This window comes from Tympanuchus pallidicinctus, unplaced genomic scaffold (genome assembly GCF_026119805.1).
Source record: "Tympanuchus pallidicinctus isolate F22 unplaced genomic scaffold, pur_lepc_1.0 scaffold7, whole genome shotgun sequence".
NCBI lineage: Eukaryota > Metazoa > Chordata > Aves > Galliformes > Phasianidae > Tympanuchus > Tympanuchus pallidicinctus.
Genome location: NW_026294791.1, coordinates 16,329,083 through 16,346,097, shown reverse-complemented (window position 1 = coordinate 16,346,097; position 17,015 = coordinate 16,329,083). Strand labels below are relative to the sequence as shown.

Genomic DNA, 17,015 nt, shown 5'->3' with positions numbered 1-17,015 from the left:
CCATGCTTGTTTTCCAAGCTTTTTTATCTAAAGGAAGTATATTACCAGAATGAAGATACAAAATAAAGCTATTTACTTAACATTTTTAATCTTCGCAACTAGAAGCTTCCTTTGTATTTGCACATAAACACTACCCATATTTTCTGCTTGCATTCAGCTCTTCCCTCCCACCCCCTTTTGGAGGCAGGTCAACAGGCAAAACACACAGGAGAACTACATGTACAGAACAGAAGTGGCTCCAGTTCTGCATTTCCTACTGAGCAAGCACACCTAGCACAAAGTACGTGGTATTAATATCACCTATTGTTTAAAACTCAGTACCTCTTTCATTTAAAGTTCACTACTGTTGGTTGGATAACTACTTCATACTCATATACTAAGCTTCTCTTAACAGCTTGGGAAGGAAAAGAGTTCTCCTCACCACACATACACAGACACACCAAAAAAAAAAAAAAAAAAATCCCAAAACCACCCACAATCAACATCTCCTGGAAATTCTGAAGTTTTGTGGGATGCAATACAAGCATAAAATGGACAAGATTGATGATCTGGGATGAAGCAGCTAAAAACTCATGATCCTGTATTCCGGTACAGTCTCAGTTATCTGAACATCAGCTATTGCAAATTCCCTTTTTTCCCCCCAAAGTCTGAATCACATCCTCTGACATCTACTGAAGTACATTAACAGTGACATCGATTATTTGAAAGCTCTCCTATCCAAACAGATTTGGGATCCTTACCATTGTGCTAACTGAGTCTCCTCTCTGTAGCAGTAAGCCCCTGGCTAAATGCCACTCTGTCTCAGCCATTCACTCATCATGTGCAGCACTAGTCAGCCTTTTCTCCTTTGCACCATGTCAGTCTGTGTAAGGACTCTGGATGTTATTTGTGTGCTGTTTATACTAACTTCTGCTAAGTAAAGCCTTCCCACGGAAGTTTGAAGAAGCATTATGAACTAAGGTTAAAAGAAAGCAGATTTCCTCAAGTTTTTAGGTGCACTGTGCCGGGGTAGGAAGTTCTTCTCATTTGAAATTAGTCTCACCTAGAAAATACAGCCTAGATAATTAAAATTGAAAGAAGTCACAGAACTAGACAACAAGGAAAAGGTTTTCCATTTCTGTTTTCCTCATTCAGATTTCGACAAGAAAAACAACAGCACTGCTGTGTAGTTTAACATCTCCTTAAAATATCAACACTGCTCAGGTGTAGCCTTGTTTTCAGTGAGCCAATGTGAAGATTTCAACTATTAAAATACCACCCTATTCATAGGTCAGTATAGTTTAATTAAATTAAGAGCTCGTTGACCACTTCGTCCAGACCCTAATAAGAGCTGTACACAAACAAGTAAGGACAGTATGCTCAGGTGGCAGGGAAACCAAGTATTGGATTTGGAAGAGGGAGATCAAGTGTTCGGATCAAGCTTAGGTCATGTTGAGCAGGCAGGAGCCAAGTAGTAAATGTGAAACGTCTGTCCACATCCTGAAGAGCCAGCAATTGCCTCTTGTTACATGTATGGAAAGTTTAAGCGGTAGCTAAGTGCCAAAAACTATGGAGGCACAAAATATCCCCTAACTTCCTAGAAGGATGATCCCCGCGGAAACTGGACTGAAAACTCACTCATGAAAATCAATAGTCAGGAAATAGTCACGAGTTTGTTAATAGAAAAAATAAGGAAAGTTCCAGGCTACAGCAAGTTAAGGCACACACGTTCACTGTACACTTCACATGCATCACAGCCACAGGAGCACTTTTCAAAGGGATTCTGTACTAGCATTAGATCAATTAATTTATCTCAAAGCTACCTGATGTTTCCCTCTGCTGGGTATGCACAAGTTCTCTGCTCCCTGTCGCAGGGAGGAAGGGTCCTTGTGTGTGCTGCTCAGCAGGCGCAGAGCTCAGCCTTCTGATGGCTGCCAGGAGCTGCCTGCTGAGTTTCGGGAGCAAGAGGGCAACTGAGAGTACATTCCACATGGAAAGTTGTCAGAAGAGCCATCAGAAACAAAATAATTAAGAGAAAATGGGCACTGTTTCTTAATGGGTCTAGTGTGCTCTATAACAAGAGCCTGAAGACAGCGCCAAGACTTTGCCTACCAAAGCCTGCTTTATGGAGACACGTCAAAGTGCACTCCTCTCCTTCACAAGCATAAAGGAAAAAGGAAGATACGTTTGTCATCTCTGTTACAAAGTCACAAAGGTAAATAATGGTAACATATTATCCACTCATGCATGCATTTCCTTTGCGTGCTTTGCTACCGTGTTCTTGTAGGTAAATATCCCTGAAATAAAGCAGATGTTTGTTATCCTTCAGTTTGTTGACAAATGGAATAAAGCAGTCGAGTACACATATGCTGATGTCACAGGTTGTCTGGGAGTGCTTTGGGTCTTGCTGATCAAGAAACGAAGGCTGCCAAATAGGTCAGATACTCACTTATCCCTCCCATCTGCTGTAAGCTAGCAAACCTACTTGCTGTTACGATCCATAGAGAAGGAAACTGAGATTTCAGTGATTTTGCTTAGCAAGCAGTCTGAAGTCCTCCTTTACCTTCTAATTGTGTATTAGTTTTATTGAATTAAAAAACAACACAAGAAGCAAACCTGTCATTCACATGTAGGAGTGGGGTGGAGGGGAGGAAATCCGTAACACCAAATGGGTTGCAGATAAGCTTTGGTTTTGTTGTTGTTTTTATATATTTTTCTTAATATTAACTCTATCCAGGAATGTAATATGGCATTACACTAATGTCAAGCTATCCTCCCACTGATAAGAGTGCAACTGTTACATTTTAAGAGAAGGTTGTGAATCTCAAAAATGAAAGCACAAACATCCACCTTAAGCTTATTGGTCAACAGCTCTCCACACTTGATGCAAAGCAAAATAAAACAGTATTTTCAGAAGAGGACAGAAAAGGATTTCAGCATTAGTCTCAATGAAAAAAAAAACAGCGAAGAATTAAGAACCAAACACATAGATGTTAAAACTGAATACCTTAAAAAAAGCCAATTCTCTACAGGTACAAATGTGTGTAAGTCTTTCACTTCAGAAAGTTACTTTCTCATAAACATGGATAACATTTACGTTGTAAAAAGTTACATACAGAGGAGAATCTTTCCCAATGAGAAGATTTAGGGTTCCAGTCTTTCTTACAACTTCCAAAAGCCATGGTTAAAATCCTTCCCCAAAACAGGGATTTTCACCACCACTCCCTCTCAAGGGAGTCTTGGTTTCTTTTTTCTACTGTGGTATTTTAGGTTTGGTCCTTTACAATTCTCAGAACATTTTGGCATTGCATGCATCACTGAAGACATCTCCATATAAGGGAATTTACAAAAACAATATAGGCAAAACACAGAACATAGATGTCAGATGAGAACTGTGTCATGGCTAGATCTGACCCCATGTTTCAGTTTGTAGTACGTGCAAGAAGGGAGCAAATTTAATTTTCTTGCTGTTGACTTTGGAACACTTGTAAATGCCAGCCTCTTAGGTAAAGACTACCGAGAAAATGTTGTCTTCCACAGTTGCTCTAGAGGAAAGAGGAGTGGGCTACAAACACCTCATAGCATCTATAATTGTTCTACAAGGCAAATGAGTCTCAGGTGGGATGAGAACAGTGTGTTAAAACAGACATACAGGCATACATACAGTGTGCCGTGCTTCATTACAGCACAGAGGTCAGGACTTCATGCCCCTTGAGAGCCTCCAGAATAGTTACAATTAGCTGTATGAATACAGCACTGTTTTAAATAGATCTTTGAGGTCAGCAGATGTTATATAACTTACCACTGATTGTTTTCAAAAGGAATCCTCGTAAATGAAAGGTGAAGGACAGTTCTGGTTATTGATAGAGTTCACCACTACCTGTTCTGTAGAGTTCTTATTAGGCAGTTTTTAATGTTTGCTACTGCATGCTGTTGTGAACAGGAATCAACCAGCAGGGAGATGTGAGCCTTGCTGCAGCCACCAGCTGTATCTATCTGCAGCACTTTTAATAGCTTCAATCCCCCACCTCAGTTAATCAGGCTAAAATTTCAGCAAGCAGCTGCATCTCCAGCACCATGGGACAGGACAAGCCATTTGACAATACCAGCACTGAGAGGGGACAGGGCAGCCCAGGAGAGTCACCACCAAGTTTAGGGGGACTGCACTTGGTCTTAGCACCTTTCCTTTCAGTTAAGCACATCAGAGGGATGCAGGAGCACAGCCTTGTTCTTTGCCTCACCAGCTCAGAATTCAGTATTTTTTTGCCTCCAATGCTCAAAGATGAACAGTTGTGACTCAGAAAACTTAGAGTTTATTCCCTTTCTTAAAGCACTGAGTTACTGGAAAACACATTCTTTCACCAGCTCGCAGTCTGTTACCTGCAGACCAGCAAGCTCCATCAGTCATACAGCAGCACAGCTCTCCATTGCCTTCACCAAGGGGCACAGATCCTGCTGCAGCACTCCCAAGCTACGCAGCTCCCAAGCAGGGTCGCTCCCACAGAGGAAGATACCAGTTTTCCAGGTAGAACTGTGCACTCTCCCCAAGGACCTTCTCTCCCAGCTCTGTGGCTAGCAGCACCCTCTCCCATCAAAGGGCTCTGCTCTCCCCAGGATGAAACCCACCAGAAGAGCCATACTGCCAGACGAACTTCTTACGTGCTGTGTGGCTCTACCCAGCAACCTTCAGAGAAACCATCCAGCTCCTTCCCAGCTGAGCCTGATAATTAAACCCAGGCACTTCATCAGGATCAGATGGGTAGGAAAGAGAAGATCCCTCCCAGGCCAGGCCCGGTTGCAAAGTCGCCCCATTACACGGCCTCTGCCACTGATCCGAGTGCAAATAGAAATGTGTATTTGATAGTTTTCCATTGAGCCACATTAATTCCATAGATTGTGGTGGAATTACACAAGGGATAATTTAGGCTTGGGAAGTTTAATAGGACTACACATATGCTTACAATAATTCATGTGCAAGAATGTTTGCAAGATTATAGTCCATGTTTCCAAGAAAACAGATTGTGTCTCCTTGTGGCTCATTTCTGCCGGTTTCCAGCTGAAGTCATCAGCACACGTTTATGATATTACATGTGGTTGCTGAAGAAGTTATTACAATGTCACAAAGAGGATTACCATTTCAGGTGGGGAATAATTCTTGTACAAATCCTCTTTCCATACAAACAGCCCCGGTAATAAAGGATGTGGAAAAATAGGGCAAAGATAAGAGATTTCCACATAATGAGCCGGATTGCCCCGCACGCCCCAGCTGCTTTGTCCGAGCGCCGACATTGGCTTTGTGCGGTCAGAGGGAAGCCACGCAGAATGCGCTTCTAATCGCGCTCAAAGGTTTCCCTTTTCGATCCTCCCGCGGGGTTTGAGCTCACTGCTGGTACGGCAGCGGCCGCCCAAAGGCTGGGAGCTCTTCTGGCGGCCCGTGGCTGTCAGAAGAACCGCATCAAACGGCAGTCGTGCCGCGATCAGATGAGGTAAAAGTAAAAACTGAACGTGATTCACATGCGTAATTTAAACCCGATCGTCCAACGAGAAAATACTACCCCGCGCTAATCGGGAACGTTTTATTTCGGAACGGATGAGACGTGTAATTTCTGGGGAGCGGCACGCCGTCGGCGAATGCCTGGGAGCTCGCGAGCCGCAGCCCGGCTCCAGCTGCAGCCCGCGGCGCCGTGCCCGCCGGCCGCAGGCTCGGGGCTCTCGCTCACGCGCCGCTCGGGGCCACGAGGACGGCGCCGTCCCGGCAGCGCCGAAGCGCCGATCGGCTTTCACGGCGCGTCCGCGAGCCCCCCTTTTCCTCAGCCCGTCCTCTTCCTTTCCCCACGGGGAGCTCCGCTTCCCCTGACCGGGAGCGGCCTCGCTTCGGCGGCCCGGCCGCACCGCGGCCCCCGACCCACACGTGGTAGGCATTACCGGCCGCGCCGCTGCCCTCGGTGGCGGCGGCGGCGGCGGATTCCTTCCCGTTGACGTCTCCCGACCCCTCCGCTCGCGGCCCGCTCCCCCCGAACGGCGCCCGCCCGCGGCGTGTCGGTGGCGGGGCGGGCCCGGCGCCCCCTCCCCGGCCGTCCCGGGAGGGGCTCCTTCACCTCGCGCCGCGATTGGCGCGCGGGCGGCCCCAACGGCCGCGGGGCCGGGCCGCGAGGGAGGGACTAGAACTTTCCGCGGCCGCGGGCGGACTCTCGCCTCAGCCCGCCGCAGCGAGCGCCCGCCGCCAGCGCCCCCAGGCAGCGGGGAGACCGCGGACATGACCCACTTCAACAAGGGGCCCTCTTATGGGCTCTCCGCCGAGGTCAAGAACAAGGTACGGGCGGCGCCGGCAGCGCGGGGCGAGTCCGCCTTTGTCCGCGGCGGGACGGGGCGCGACGCGCGGCTGCGCGCGGGGAGATCGCGGGCAGCGGGACGGGCCCGGCACCCGGCGGCGCGGCACGAGGGCCGCTCCCGCCGCCACCGGATCGGCGCCGCCCTCGGCGCATCGCTCGGAGCGCGACTGGGCGTCGTCGGGGCCGGGCCGGCACAGAGTACGGGGCGACCGCCCCGGCTCCCAGCGCCCTGACGCGGAGCGCCGCGCCCCGGCCCTCGGAACAAACCCGGGCCGAAGGCGGCGGACGGTGGGCGCAGCCGTGCCGTGCCGCCCCCCGCGCCGCGCATTCCACCCGCATGACATCATGGGCACGGGCGGCGCGGGCCAATCGGCGGGGCGCCGCACAGATCGCGCATTGTCTGCCCGCGCCGCCCCGCCCCGCCCGCGGGGCACAAAGGCGCGGGGGTGGCGGCGGCGGCGATGGGTCCGTGCCGTGTGAGGGTCCGCCGGGCCGGGCTCCGGCGCGTCGTGGGCAGCGCTGTGGTTTAAAAAACGTAACAGAGAGCCCGCCCTGCCCTGCTCCCTTTGGCCGCGGTTCTGCGCGTAGATGTGCGCACCTTTGTGCGTTGCTGCACCGAGTCGCTTTGATTTGTTTCTGTCACGTCCTACGGATCAGAAGGTGCTGATCAGCGCTGCCTTGCGCTGAACAGCCGCCCGTTGGGAAGCAGTAAGAAAAACACCGGTGGCCATCCCGGGATGAGCTGTGCTGTGTGTCTGCTCCAGGCAGCAGCCCTCAGCGTGATGCTCAGTAACCACTTATCTCCCACACGGCTGGCTCAGGCCTCGGCGGCTCCCTGACCCTGCTCCGCTGGTGGCTGAGTAGAAGCGGGAGGACAGCAGAAAATACCACCTGCAGCATCAAAATGTGTGCAGAGTGCCCAGGTGGCTGTGCTGAGGCCATTCCCAACGCATTGCGGGGCTGTGCCTGCACAGTGGGTTGCTGCTGTGTGGGGAATGTCTGCCAGAGAGCCCTGTGGTGCTGCCCCACCACACTTGTGTGGCACAAAGAGACAGCAAGGTGTGCGCTTCTGCCCCTGAGTTGGGAAGAATGGAAATGTTGTTCTGCTTTGAAAACACACTGACAGAATCACATTGGCCTAACAGCGATGCCTGTAGGAAGACAGGGTGGGAAGTTCTTTGTCTTTCCTTACAATTTCTTATTGTCAGTAGCTTCCGTAGGGCCTCCCAAGAGGGGCTCCCAGAGCGTGATGCTCATGGAGGACTCAAAGCCGCCTTGCCACTGGTGGAAGAGCCTCGTGCTTCACCCTGCAGGGTGTCAGCTGCAGGCTTTCATCACTCCCCTCGGTGCAGGTGTAGGGAGGCAGGCTCTGTGGGCAGCTCCCGTTTCTGTGTAGGCTTCTTCAGTCCCGGAAATATCAGTGCAGAACAGCCTCAAAAGTTGTTCGTGCACTCCAAAGACATGAATTCATCCCTTAAAAAACAATCTAGAAAAAAATAGCTTGGAACTTTGAGAATGTTGTTCTTACCATAACAAATCACATTTCAAAGCATTATGATATGAACAGATACACAGCATCCCTCCTAGCTGGAGTTGCATAGCTCTGTGCCTGACTGTTGTTTCCCCCAATCCAGAGGACTAGACAAGAATAGCTCTGTGAAGACCAGAAGTTCCATTTTTCACCTCCTGCAGTGTCATAAATCAAACACTGGAAGAAGGACATCCATTTTCCAGCTCCTAGTGGACCCTTTTTGACACTGGTCTTACTGGGATTTCTGAAACATTGACCTTGGTGGAGACCACCGTGCTGCTATCGGTGGTGTTGGTGCAGTGCACAGAGCTGCAGTGCTCCCTGCTGAACGCTGCCCGTATCAGATGCCCATGTCAGAAGCATTTGGTGCCAGTCCTGGCAGTTTCCCCTGCAGAAGGCAGACATGCTTGATAGCTGGGCTGAGCAAAAAGCTGTCTTGGTTTTAGTTTCTGTTTTTCATTTTCCCATTTGGCATTGTGTTGGTGTTGAGAGCGACCTTTGTTTGGTGTGGTATTTGAATAGATGAGTATAACACGTCCTGATGCTGTGTAAGACATTCTTTAAATTTATACCCCAGATTCCATCTTCTAGCTTCAAACCCTCGCTCAGTTTGGCATTCAGGTCTTTTTTGCATTTTTTTTTTTTCCCTCTGGAGGCTCCACCCCTTTGTTGTTTTGCTCCTTACCTGGGCTCCTTACTTCCAGTTGCCTGCTCCACTCTCCTTCCCCTCCACTCATGCAGATGGGATCTGCACTGGGAGCCCGCCAGGAGGAAGCTGTCTGCAGGAGCGGGCAGAGCAGGGCGAGCCCTTTGAAGTTGACTCCCTATTTACGTGAGATCACAGAGGATACTTGATCCCAAACAAATAATCTGCAAGGAGCCTTTTAAGCTGATTTAAATGGATAGTAGTAGCAATAAATAGTTTTCTTACTAAGAAACAGGGCAGTGTCTGCAGTACTCCACAGTTAGTGTAGCTTGAGATGATAACAGCATGAAGTAGAGCTGTAGGCTGGTGTTAGCTGCTTATGGCTAACAGAGGAAATGGGGAGGGGGTAGCGGAAGGTTTCATGGCACTGTCTTGCTGGGCAAGGCTGGGAGCAAACAGCAACGGGGGCAGGTGCGGAGTTGCTCAGCTGCTTCCTCCCGCTCTGCCTTTCCTGTGAGCACACAGCAGGGCACTGCTTATCTGCGCCCTCCTGTCACCTCTGGTACTCTGCCAGCTCCATCACTGTTCGTGTGTGAGGGAGGATGGGCACAGTAAGGTGTGTGCAGAGTTAAACTTGTCCTGGCAACTGGCTGTCTCTGGTCTCCATCATTCCTTCTGCACTGTTGCAGTCAGGAAACCAGCCCAGGTCAGGACTGCTTCCAGCGTGTTTGATGACCAGAGTAGCTGGAGGGAGTCACTGCAGCAGTGACCTGCTGGCAGTGCAGGAGAGGAAGGGGGCAGCCTAGTAACTGGAGGCCAGCAGGCAGGGGAACCCTGGGAACAAAATGCCATCGTGCTCTCCTTCTCAGGGCAAGCAGAAGCTGCCTGGTATAGAGCAATGTCTGTGCTCCACGAGACCAGCCAGGCTTAGGTGCATGACTGTGTTCTTCCTGAAACTGCTGAGGAGAAAATTCTTTTATGGTGTTTTGCTTGCTATAGGACAAAATCACATTTAATTTCTTAGTCCAGGAGTTACATTTTAACAGACATTTGACTGGGAACCAGGTTCAGATGACTATGCCTTTCAGGTTCTTTACCTCAGTGATTCATAGAATCATGGAGTCATAGAATGGCCTGGGTTGAAAAGGACCTCAAAGATCATATAGTTTTATCCCCCCTGCCATGGCCAGGGTCACCAACCTCTAGAGCAGGTTGCTCAGAGCCACATCCAGCCTGGCCTTGAATGCCTCCAGGGATGGGGCATCCACAACCTCCTTGGAATTCAGTGATAGCTAGGTGAAGTGCTGAGTGTAGTTGGTCTGAAAGGTCCTCTCCTTCCTCTTCACTTTCTTCCTTCCTTTCAACATAGAAATAATACCACTTTCCTTCTTAAAAAGTAACCATTAGAATAAACTGTTTCAACTGCACACTTAGTTTTCCCCTTCCACGCTTTGTATTTGGTATTTTCCTTTAGGAAACCTCTAGTTTTGCTCACTGATTTCTTTTAGAAACCTTCTGTAAGCATATTTGCTTCTGCTGAAGTGTTTTTCTACTCACATTATCTAGAATGACATAATAAAAATGAAGGATAAGGCAGTAATGAGTATCAGGGCAATGAGCACTTAGCAGTCAGAGCACAGGTGGTGATAACAGAGCATAAGGTTTCTGCATTCCCATCCTCTTGTATGGGACAGTCTGACTTTTATTCTATTCTTAAATCCTTTTTAAATAATAGCTTTAATGTGCAAGCTCTGAATTAAATATAGGTGTTTAGTTTAAAATAAAATCAGACTATCACCTTTATATATATTTTCACAATTTGTTGCCTGGAGAGTAAATGAAAAGTCCAGTATTTTGATGATCTCAGAAATACTTCAGTAGAAATAGATATGCTGAGAATGAGGAAGCAGCAAAAGGGCTTTAAGGGATCAAGCACCAAACTCCATTTTTTTCCAATTAATTCATGCTTTCTGATAATTGCTTCTAGATCTTGAGGTGAATACTTACTGGCTAGCTATCAGGCTCACCATGCGTAGGACTGCAGAGTTTCTCTTTGTGCCCAATCTCTGCTTGCTTTTCCAAAGAACTGTGAAATTTTTCCAGCTGCCTTCAGGCTTTAGTAACAGATCTCCCATTCAAATTTTCTACTCATAACTTTCTTCTTTATTGGTTTTCTTCCAGAAATCTCAGAGTGCTAATCTCCAAACATCTCTGGTTTTTTGTTGTTTTTTTTTTAATATCTGTTCCCAAGCTTCCTTTACAATTATGATGTACAAAGATAAAAGGAACACTGAACATTTCCACGACAGATTTAGAGAAGAAATCTGTAAACCAGATACATTGAAAGTACTCAAAGTAAGAAGAAAATGGCACTTAACGGTATGGTTTTGATAACAAAGTCAACACAAAACTGTTTACAAGCCATAGCTGTTCTGTGGCTGTGGGTAGCCAAACTTGCCTTCAGTCCACGTTTGGCACAACAGCTCTATGTACCACAAAATACATGATGGCATTCTTCCCTTTGCTTCCAAGTCACACGTTTGCCCCTTTCTGGACAGAAACCCTCACGTATCTGAGCATCCTGGCTGTGCACAGTTCTCACACCAGTTACGGCGGCATTAGTGCCCATCCTTAGGTATGTGCTTGGTTTAGATGTTTTAAAGTAGGAAGGCCTTCTGGCAGTTGGGAGTCTTCACTGCGCTCTCAGTATTTATTTGCACCCTTTGCTGTCTGTCCGTGGCACTGTCTCCGTGTGTCTGACCCACTGGCTGTTCCCTTGCTCAGTGCTGCTCTCCTGAGCACGTATCAAGTGAAGGTTTCTCACAGCAGCTTTAATACTGACACAGCAATAAGCAAGCCTGCTAACAGGCATAAACTGATAGCAGTGACACCTGTGTAGCTGACGGTCAGTCCGTACTTACATCTCTTTCTGATAGCAGAAGCACATGCTTTGGCACTGAAGCATTTTCCTTGCCCACTGACCAGGATGTGAGCACCTGCCACCCAGCATCTGGTCTCTGCTCCCAAGCCACCCTGCATGTGGCATTGCTGCCGGCTGTGCAGACAGGCCAGCAGGCAGCTGCCTGGTGATGGCCAGCAGTGATTGCTGTAAATGATGCATGAGGGTCATTTTCTTCTTAGTGGTGTAAGTCCCCAGTGATCCTTGGCATGTCATCGTCACGTTGACAGTTGGAGCCCTGGCACATTTTACAGCTTGCCTGGGATGGTCTCAAGCAGGAGCTCTTGAGCCACAAGCCTGGTGTCGCTGTCGGGTGTAAAGCCCCACGCCATGGCTGTGATTTTGCAAGTAAAGCCCAAGCCACAGCTGTGATTTCACAAGCACGTCTTGGCTTACCGCATCATTTCAGGGAGGAAGGCAATGACTGGCAGCACACAGCTGGGGTTCAACTCCTGAGCAGCAGGGCTGAGGTGGAGCCGGGCAGGCTGCAGGAAGCAGCAGCGGGGATTCTCACTGGGAGATCGCGTCCTGCTGAAGCTGAGGCAGCACTTTGGCTGTGCCTTCAGTGTCAAAGCTCTGTACATTTACAGAATGAATTACAGCAACCTTATTTCTGCTGGATTCATCAACTTCTTAGTATAACTTTCATTAGCGGTAGAAAAATACATCACTTGCTGTGGTTAATGTTTAAATTCTGCATCCTTCTACAGCCAGAAAACCTCTGAGGACAGCAAATCAAATCTGCCTGAAGTCATGATGATTAAATACGATTAGCAGTCTCAGAAAATGGAAAATTTAAGTTGCATTTCAATGACACATCCTTGTGTAAATCGTACAAATGATTTTGGTTTCTTTTTGTGTGGTTTCAGGGCTAGTTTGAAATTTGGAGAAAATGACCCTGTTACATTCCCCGTGCTCAGTCAGTACTGGTAGGAGGCAGATGGATGCGTGCGTGCGTGCGTTGTTTCAGGACAATGGCACATCGGTGGGTTTTTCACCTCGCCTCCTTCTGTAAGAATATTAATTCAGAGGGAATGTAGAGGGCTGTGATTTGCCTTGGAGAGTAAAGGATAGAAACTTCTCTGTATTCAGAGCTGCTGGCTTCTGTAGCTCCGTAACACCATATACACTGTGCATCTGACACATCCTTTTAAGGAAAACTTTTTAGAGATTCCCATCCCCTACGGAATGGTACAGGAAAAGCCTTCAGTAAAAGTGGGCCCGAGGCCAGGACACGTAGGGCAATTTGAAACAGATTTTTTCTAAGTGAGATCATGTGAAAATCCTTCTTTTCTCTGTAAGAGGGACTCTTTTGCTTAAAAATGCCTTTCGTAACTCTTTGATTCTAAACAACTGTTAACTTGTATGGCCATATCCAGCAGCAGCGTTCTCTTCTGGTAAATATTTTTGGTTTTGCAGCATTGCCTCAGTAATGTATGTTGTCTCTATTTAGCTTGAATCACTCAGTGTTCTTCCTCAGTGATTGTGACTTCCTTCAGGTAGGCAGTTCTGGGTTCTTGTTTTCTTAAAATGAACAAACAAATGCCAAACTCTGCCAACCTCTTGTTTTTTCTTAGAGCAGTGCTGAGTTGAGTAGCTATGAGCAGACCTAACGACAGCTCCCTGCTGCCTTTATAAAGCCTTCTCTCCCCCGAGGCAGACACTGTTCTGGCATCTCCTTGCCTTAGTTTTCTTGCTGTTCTGAAAGGTTTTTATGAGGGTGGGATCTGAGCTGCTGTGCTGAGGGCTGGAGGAGCACAGTGTGATTCCAGACAAACCTCCCCAGCTCACCCAGCTTGGACACCGCTCCTACGAACGCTTCACACAGCTTCCCTGATAAGAAAGATCTCTCTCTGTTTTCCTGTCAATATTTCCACAGCTACAGCCTCCTATTTGCAGACAGATAGTTTGAATTTATTCCTGGTTATGCCTGAATGAGACTAACTTCCTTGAAAAGCACTTTCCTGTTGTCTCCAATCAGTTGACTGAACACAACGAGTCTTGCAAGCAAGAAACAAGGAGCAGAAGGCGAACAGACGCAGGCAGCATTTGCTTGCTCCCAGGTGCTCAGACAGAGGCAGCTCTGCCCTGGCAGTGAGCGGGGAGCCCCGCAGAGCCCTCCCTGCAGCACACAGGGCAGGCGGCTGCACGCTGCAGTTCCTGCTGCCTGGAGAGCCGGGAGCTGCCACAGCTCCTGTAATGCCACACTGCTGCTGCCTGAAGTTGGGTCATAACACGTGTGTTGAACCAATGAAGCATGTGTAATTCAGACCTATGTCACCAAACGCTTGCTTGATTTTGCAAGAAACTGTCTCTTTACCTTGCAGAATTACCATAGAGATCACTTCCAAACAAAAGTAAAGAGTACACTTCACTTTCTCAGAAAATAGAAGACTGTTGTCCCTTTTCTATGGCCTGTCCTGAGAGCAGCCTTTTATTGTTAACAAACGATGGCATGGAAATGGTTTCAATAATGTTGAAAAAACACAGCAGGTTTCAGTAATAATAAAAAAACAGTAAGATTAAAAATCAGAGACAAAGAGCTGTTTTTCTGATGGATAGGAAAGAATTAGCACCAAACATGACCAACAAAGGGAGAGGTCAGTCATGGCACCTGAGCTTTTTGTTCTACAGAAGGATGGAACTTCAAATATTTCAGGGTTGGGACCTCTCTTACACATCATTTTAATACGGCATTGCCCTGCACTTACTGCTTCTTGTGTTCCTGAATTCACTGCAGTGAAACCACAGCTTATGTAGTGGTAACCCAGAGTTCTGGATGCTGTGCACACCCCCAGCAGCACTAATTACTGATATCCAGTGGCAGTAACGAGATTGTATGATCTGTGCCAGTCACTCTGGGCAAAAGGACTTAGCAGGAAGCTGACAGTAACTGTAAAATGCAATCTGTTACGTGGCAGGGAAGGACCAGTAACTGGTTTTGGTGCAAAATCTCTTTGCTCACTGCAGATTTACATCAGTTGGCCAGGAAGAAACTGCAGAAATAAGTCAAGGGATGTGTTTTGCTTATACAAACAAATCTGTAGGTATTTTCGTAAGGACTTCGGCTGCTGTAAAAGTGCAGTCTTGAACTTTATAACGCTTCTTTGTACAGTAGTCATGCATTTTGTGTGATTAATTAAGCATGTGTCTAGCTTAATCTTCTTTTAGATTCTTAGCCGATTCCAATCTTTTTATGCTGTGTTCTGTATGTATGATGTGAGTAGAGATGGATTTAGATAGAGATGCAAATTCGGTTAGATGCCTAAGGTATAACAGGTGACAGGCTGTCACCTGCTGGGATCTTTGTCCCAGACTGTAGAGAAACACATATTTTCCTGACGAGTATTTGTTGTGGGTGCCTCAGTGAGCTCACTCAGAAGCACGCTGGGACTGCCTGGACCTAAATTTCAGCAGCCTAACAGCAACCACACAGTTGTTGTTCTGGTTACTGATAGCATGCTGTGCTCTGATCTGTGTTGTATCAGTTTAGTAATACTGGGCAGGGCTCAAAAGCAAGGAGAACCTTTTCTCAGGAACTAACAGGCTTTATGCATCGTGTGGAATCAGTGCTGCCCTGGTGGAGAAGAAACTTTATATTCTTAGGCTTTTTGTGTAATGATTGTGCAGTGATTTCATAAAATCATAGCATCACCAAAGGTGGACAGACCTCCAAAATGATCCACTCCAACCCTCCACCTCCCACCACCATTTCCTCACTACACCATATCCCTTAGTAGAACATCTGAACATTTCTTCAACACTTGAAATTTTTCCTAACATCCATCCTGAATCTACCCATTATTTCAAATTATTTCAAATAATGGGTAGTGAATATTACTCAGAGTTTCTTTGCAGAACACAGTTTAAGTATTCAGCGATATACAGAGTAAATAATGCAACACAAAGGGCCTCAGTATCAAGAAGAATGTGTGATGACAGGAGCAGATGTTGCTGCAGTTGGAAGCAGAGCTGATGGCTAAGGAGGCACAGAGGCCTGTGGCTGTGACAAGAAAAGATAATGAGAATGTGAGGAAAAACTGAAATCAAATGGGAATGCAAGAGAGAGCTGCAGTAATCCAACAGCACAGCACAACTGGGAACCAGTTCAGTCTGAGGGCAGGCACAAATCTGAGTTGTTAGAGCAATAGAGGGGAGACGTGGGAACACCTTGACTGGTTTGCGAGCAGTCCCAAAGTCCTCCTGCACAGCCATGGAGCAGAACACCGCGTTCTTCCCACCTGCTGCTCTGGCAACAGAAGCCCTGCGTGCCCTCGGGTGCCTTGGGCAGGAGAGGAATGGAAACTGTGTGGCATGGCTTGCTTCTACTTTGCAGAGCTTAAGCTGGTGCACGTGGAAGTAATGCCGGGGAATTTGGATTAATTCTCATCCATCTCTCTTTTAAAGATTGTTCTGATTTACAGAGGAAATGTTGCTGAGTTATCAACTATGCTACAAATAACAAGATTACCATGAAGCAAAATGGATCCAGTTGTAAAAAAAATTGTACTAGGTAGGGTAGTGGTGGGATACAATGGCATTAGTGTTAACAGGGTGGATGTCTTGCTTTTCTGTAAACAATCCATAATGACAAAAAAATGCTCAATTAGCCGGGCATACTTAACGGCAGCTTTCATTTTTTCAAGTTTCTCTTCAGTTTTTATCTGGATTCCTGCATTTCTTTTCACCTTTGGGTTTCTTATGTACAATCCTGCGATATCTATTTTCACATGTAGTTCTGATCAATGTACATGCAATTAATAGGGAATTTTAATTTGTGCTTATGGTGAACGTTCACTGAGTTGCTGGTAGCTCAGATGGCAAAAAGCTGCACTCGATGGTGAGTTCCTTTCACTGCCTCTTCTGCCCCACTTTCCATAAAATCATAACTCTGTATTTTCCCAGTGCCGTTGGTTCTGTGTCTCAGTTTAAAGATCATGCTCTTTTGTATTCTGTGACTAAAGCTCTGTTGGCAAACTTACTGGCTCCAACAAGAAGTATTACACTCCTTCACCTTTGAATCTGAAGTCTAAGTATATAGGGTGACCTATTTACATTTCAGAATTTCAACTGCAACTCAGGTGTATAATTTAAAAAAAAAAAAAAAGTAAATTTAGACAATCTTTAAAAAAAGAGAGATTTGGCAACGCGTTCTGGAACAATAAACAAAGAACAGAACAGGGAGCTCAGCTGCAAAGAGCTGGAATGCTGGAGAATCATTTGGGATCAGCGCTGTAGCGTGCCTCACTCCCCCTTGGGCAGGCACCCATTTCTTTTGTTCCAACTTTAACAAAAATCAGTTTCTTCAGGTGCTGCCTGGTCCTGGAACGCAGTGTGCCTCGCGCCATCTGTGCCATCTGTGCCATGTGTGCCACATGCTGGCCGTGTGAGCCCTGCAGCGCGGGCACGCAGCCTGCGGCATAAGGGAAAGCTTCAGGAGCACTACCAGTTGCCGGCTGTTGTAAGGCAATGGGTGACTTTATCCTTTATAACTGCTTTCTAATTACTGAGTTGTGTGTTTGTTAGCCTCAGTGACTTGTAAAAGCTGCGGAGCGTGTTTAAACTTAA

The 17,015-nt window shown here is 47.2% G+C and overlaps 1 protein-coding gene across 2 annotated transcripts in view; it reads left to right on the top strand.

Moving 5' to 3' along the window:
• Positions 1 to 17,015, top strand: part of LOC128072553 (calponin-3) — a 55,393-nt gene that overhangs the window by 27,749 nt on the left and 10,629 nt on the right. The window contains exon 1 of one of the 2 annotated variants that reach the window (XM_052666461.1): positions 6,149 to 6,292. The exons of the other annotated variant lie outside the window; for it this stretch is intronic. Within the exon in view, the coding sequence (XP_052522421.1) occupies positions 6,236 to 6,292 (57 nt within the window). The 5' untranslated portion in view covers positions 6,149 to 6,235. Of the gene's footprint in view, positions 1 to 6,148; positions 6,293 to 17,015 lie in introns of those variants that run through there. 2 annotated transcript variants of the gene reach the window in all.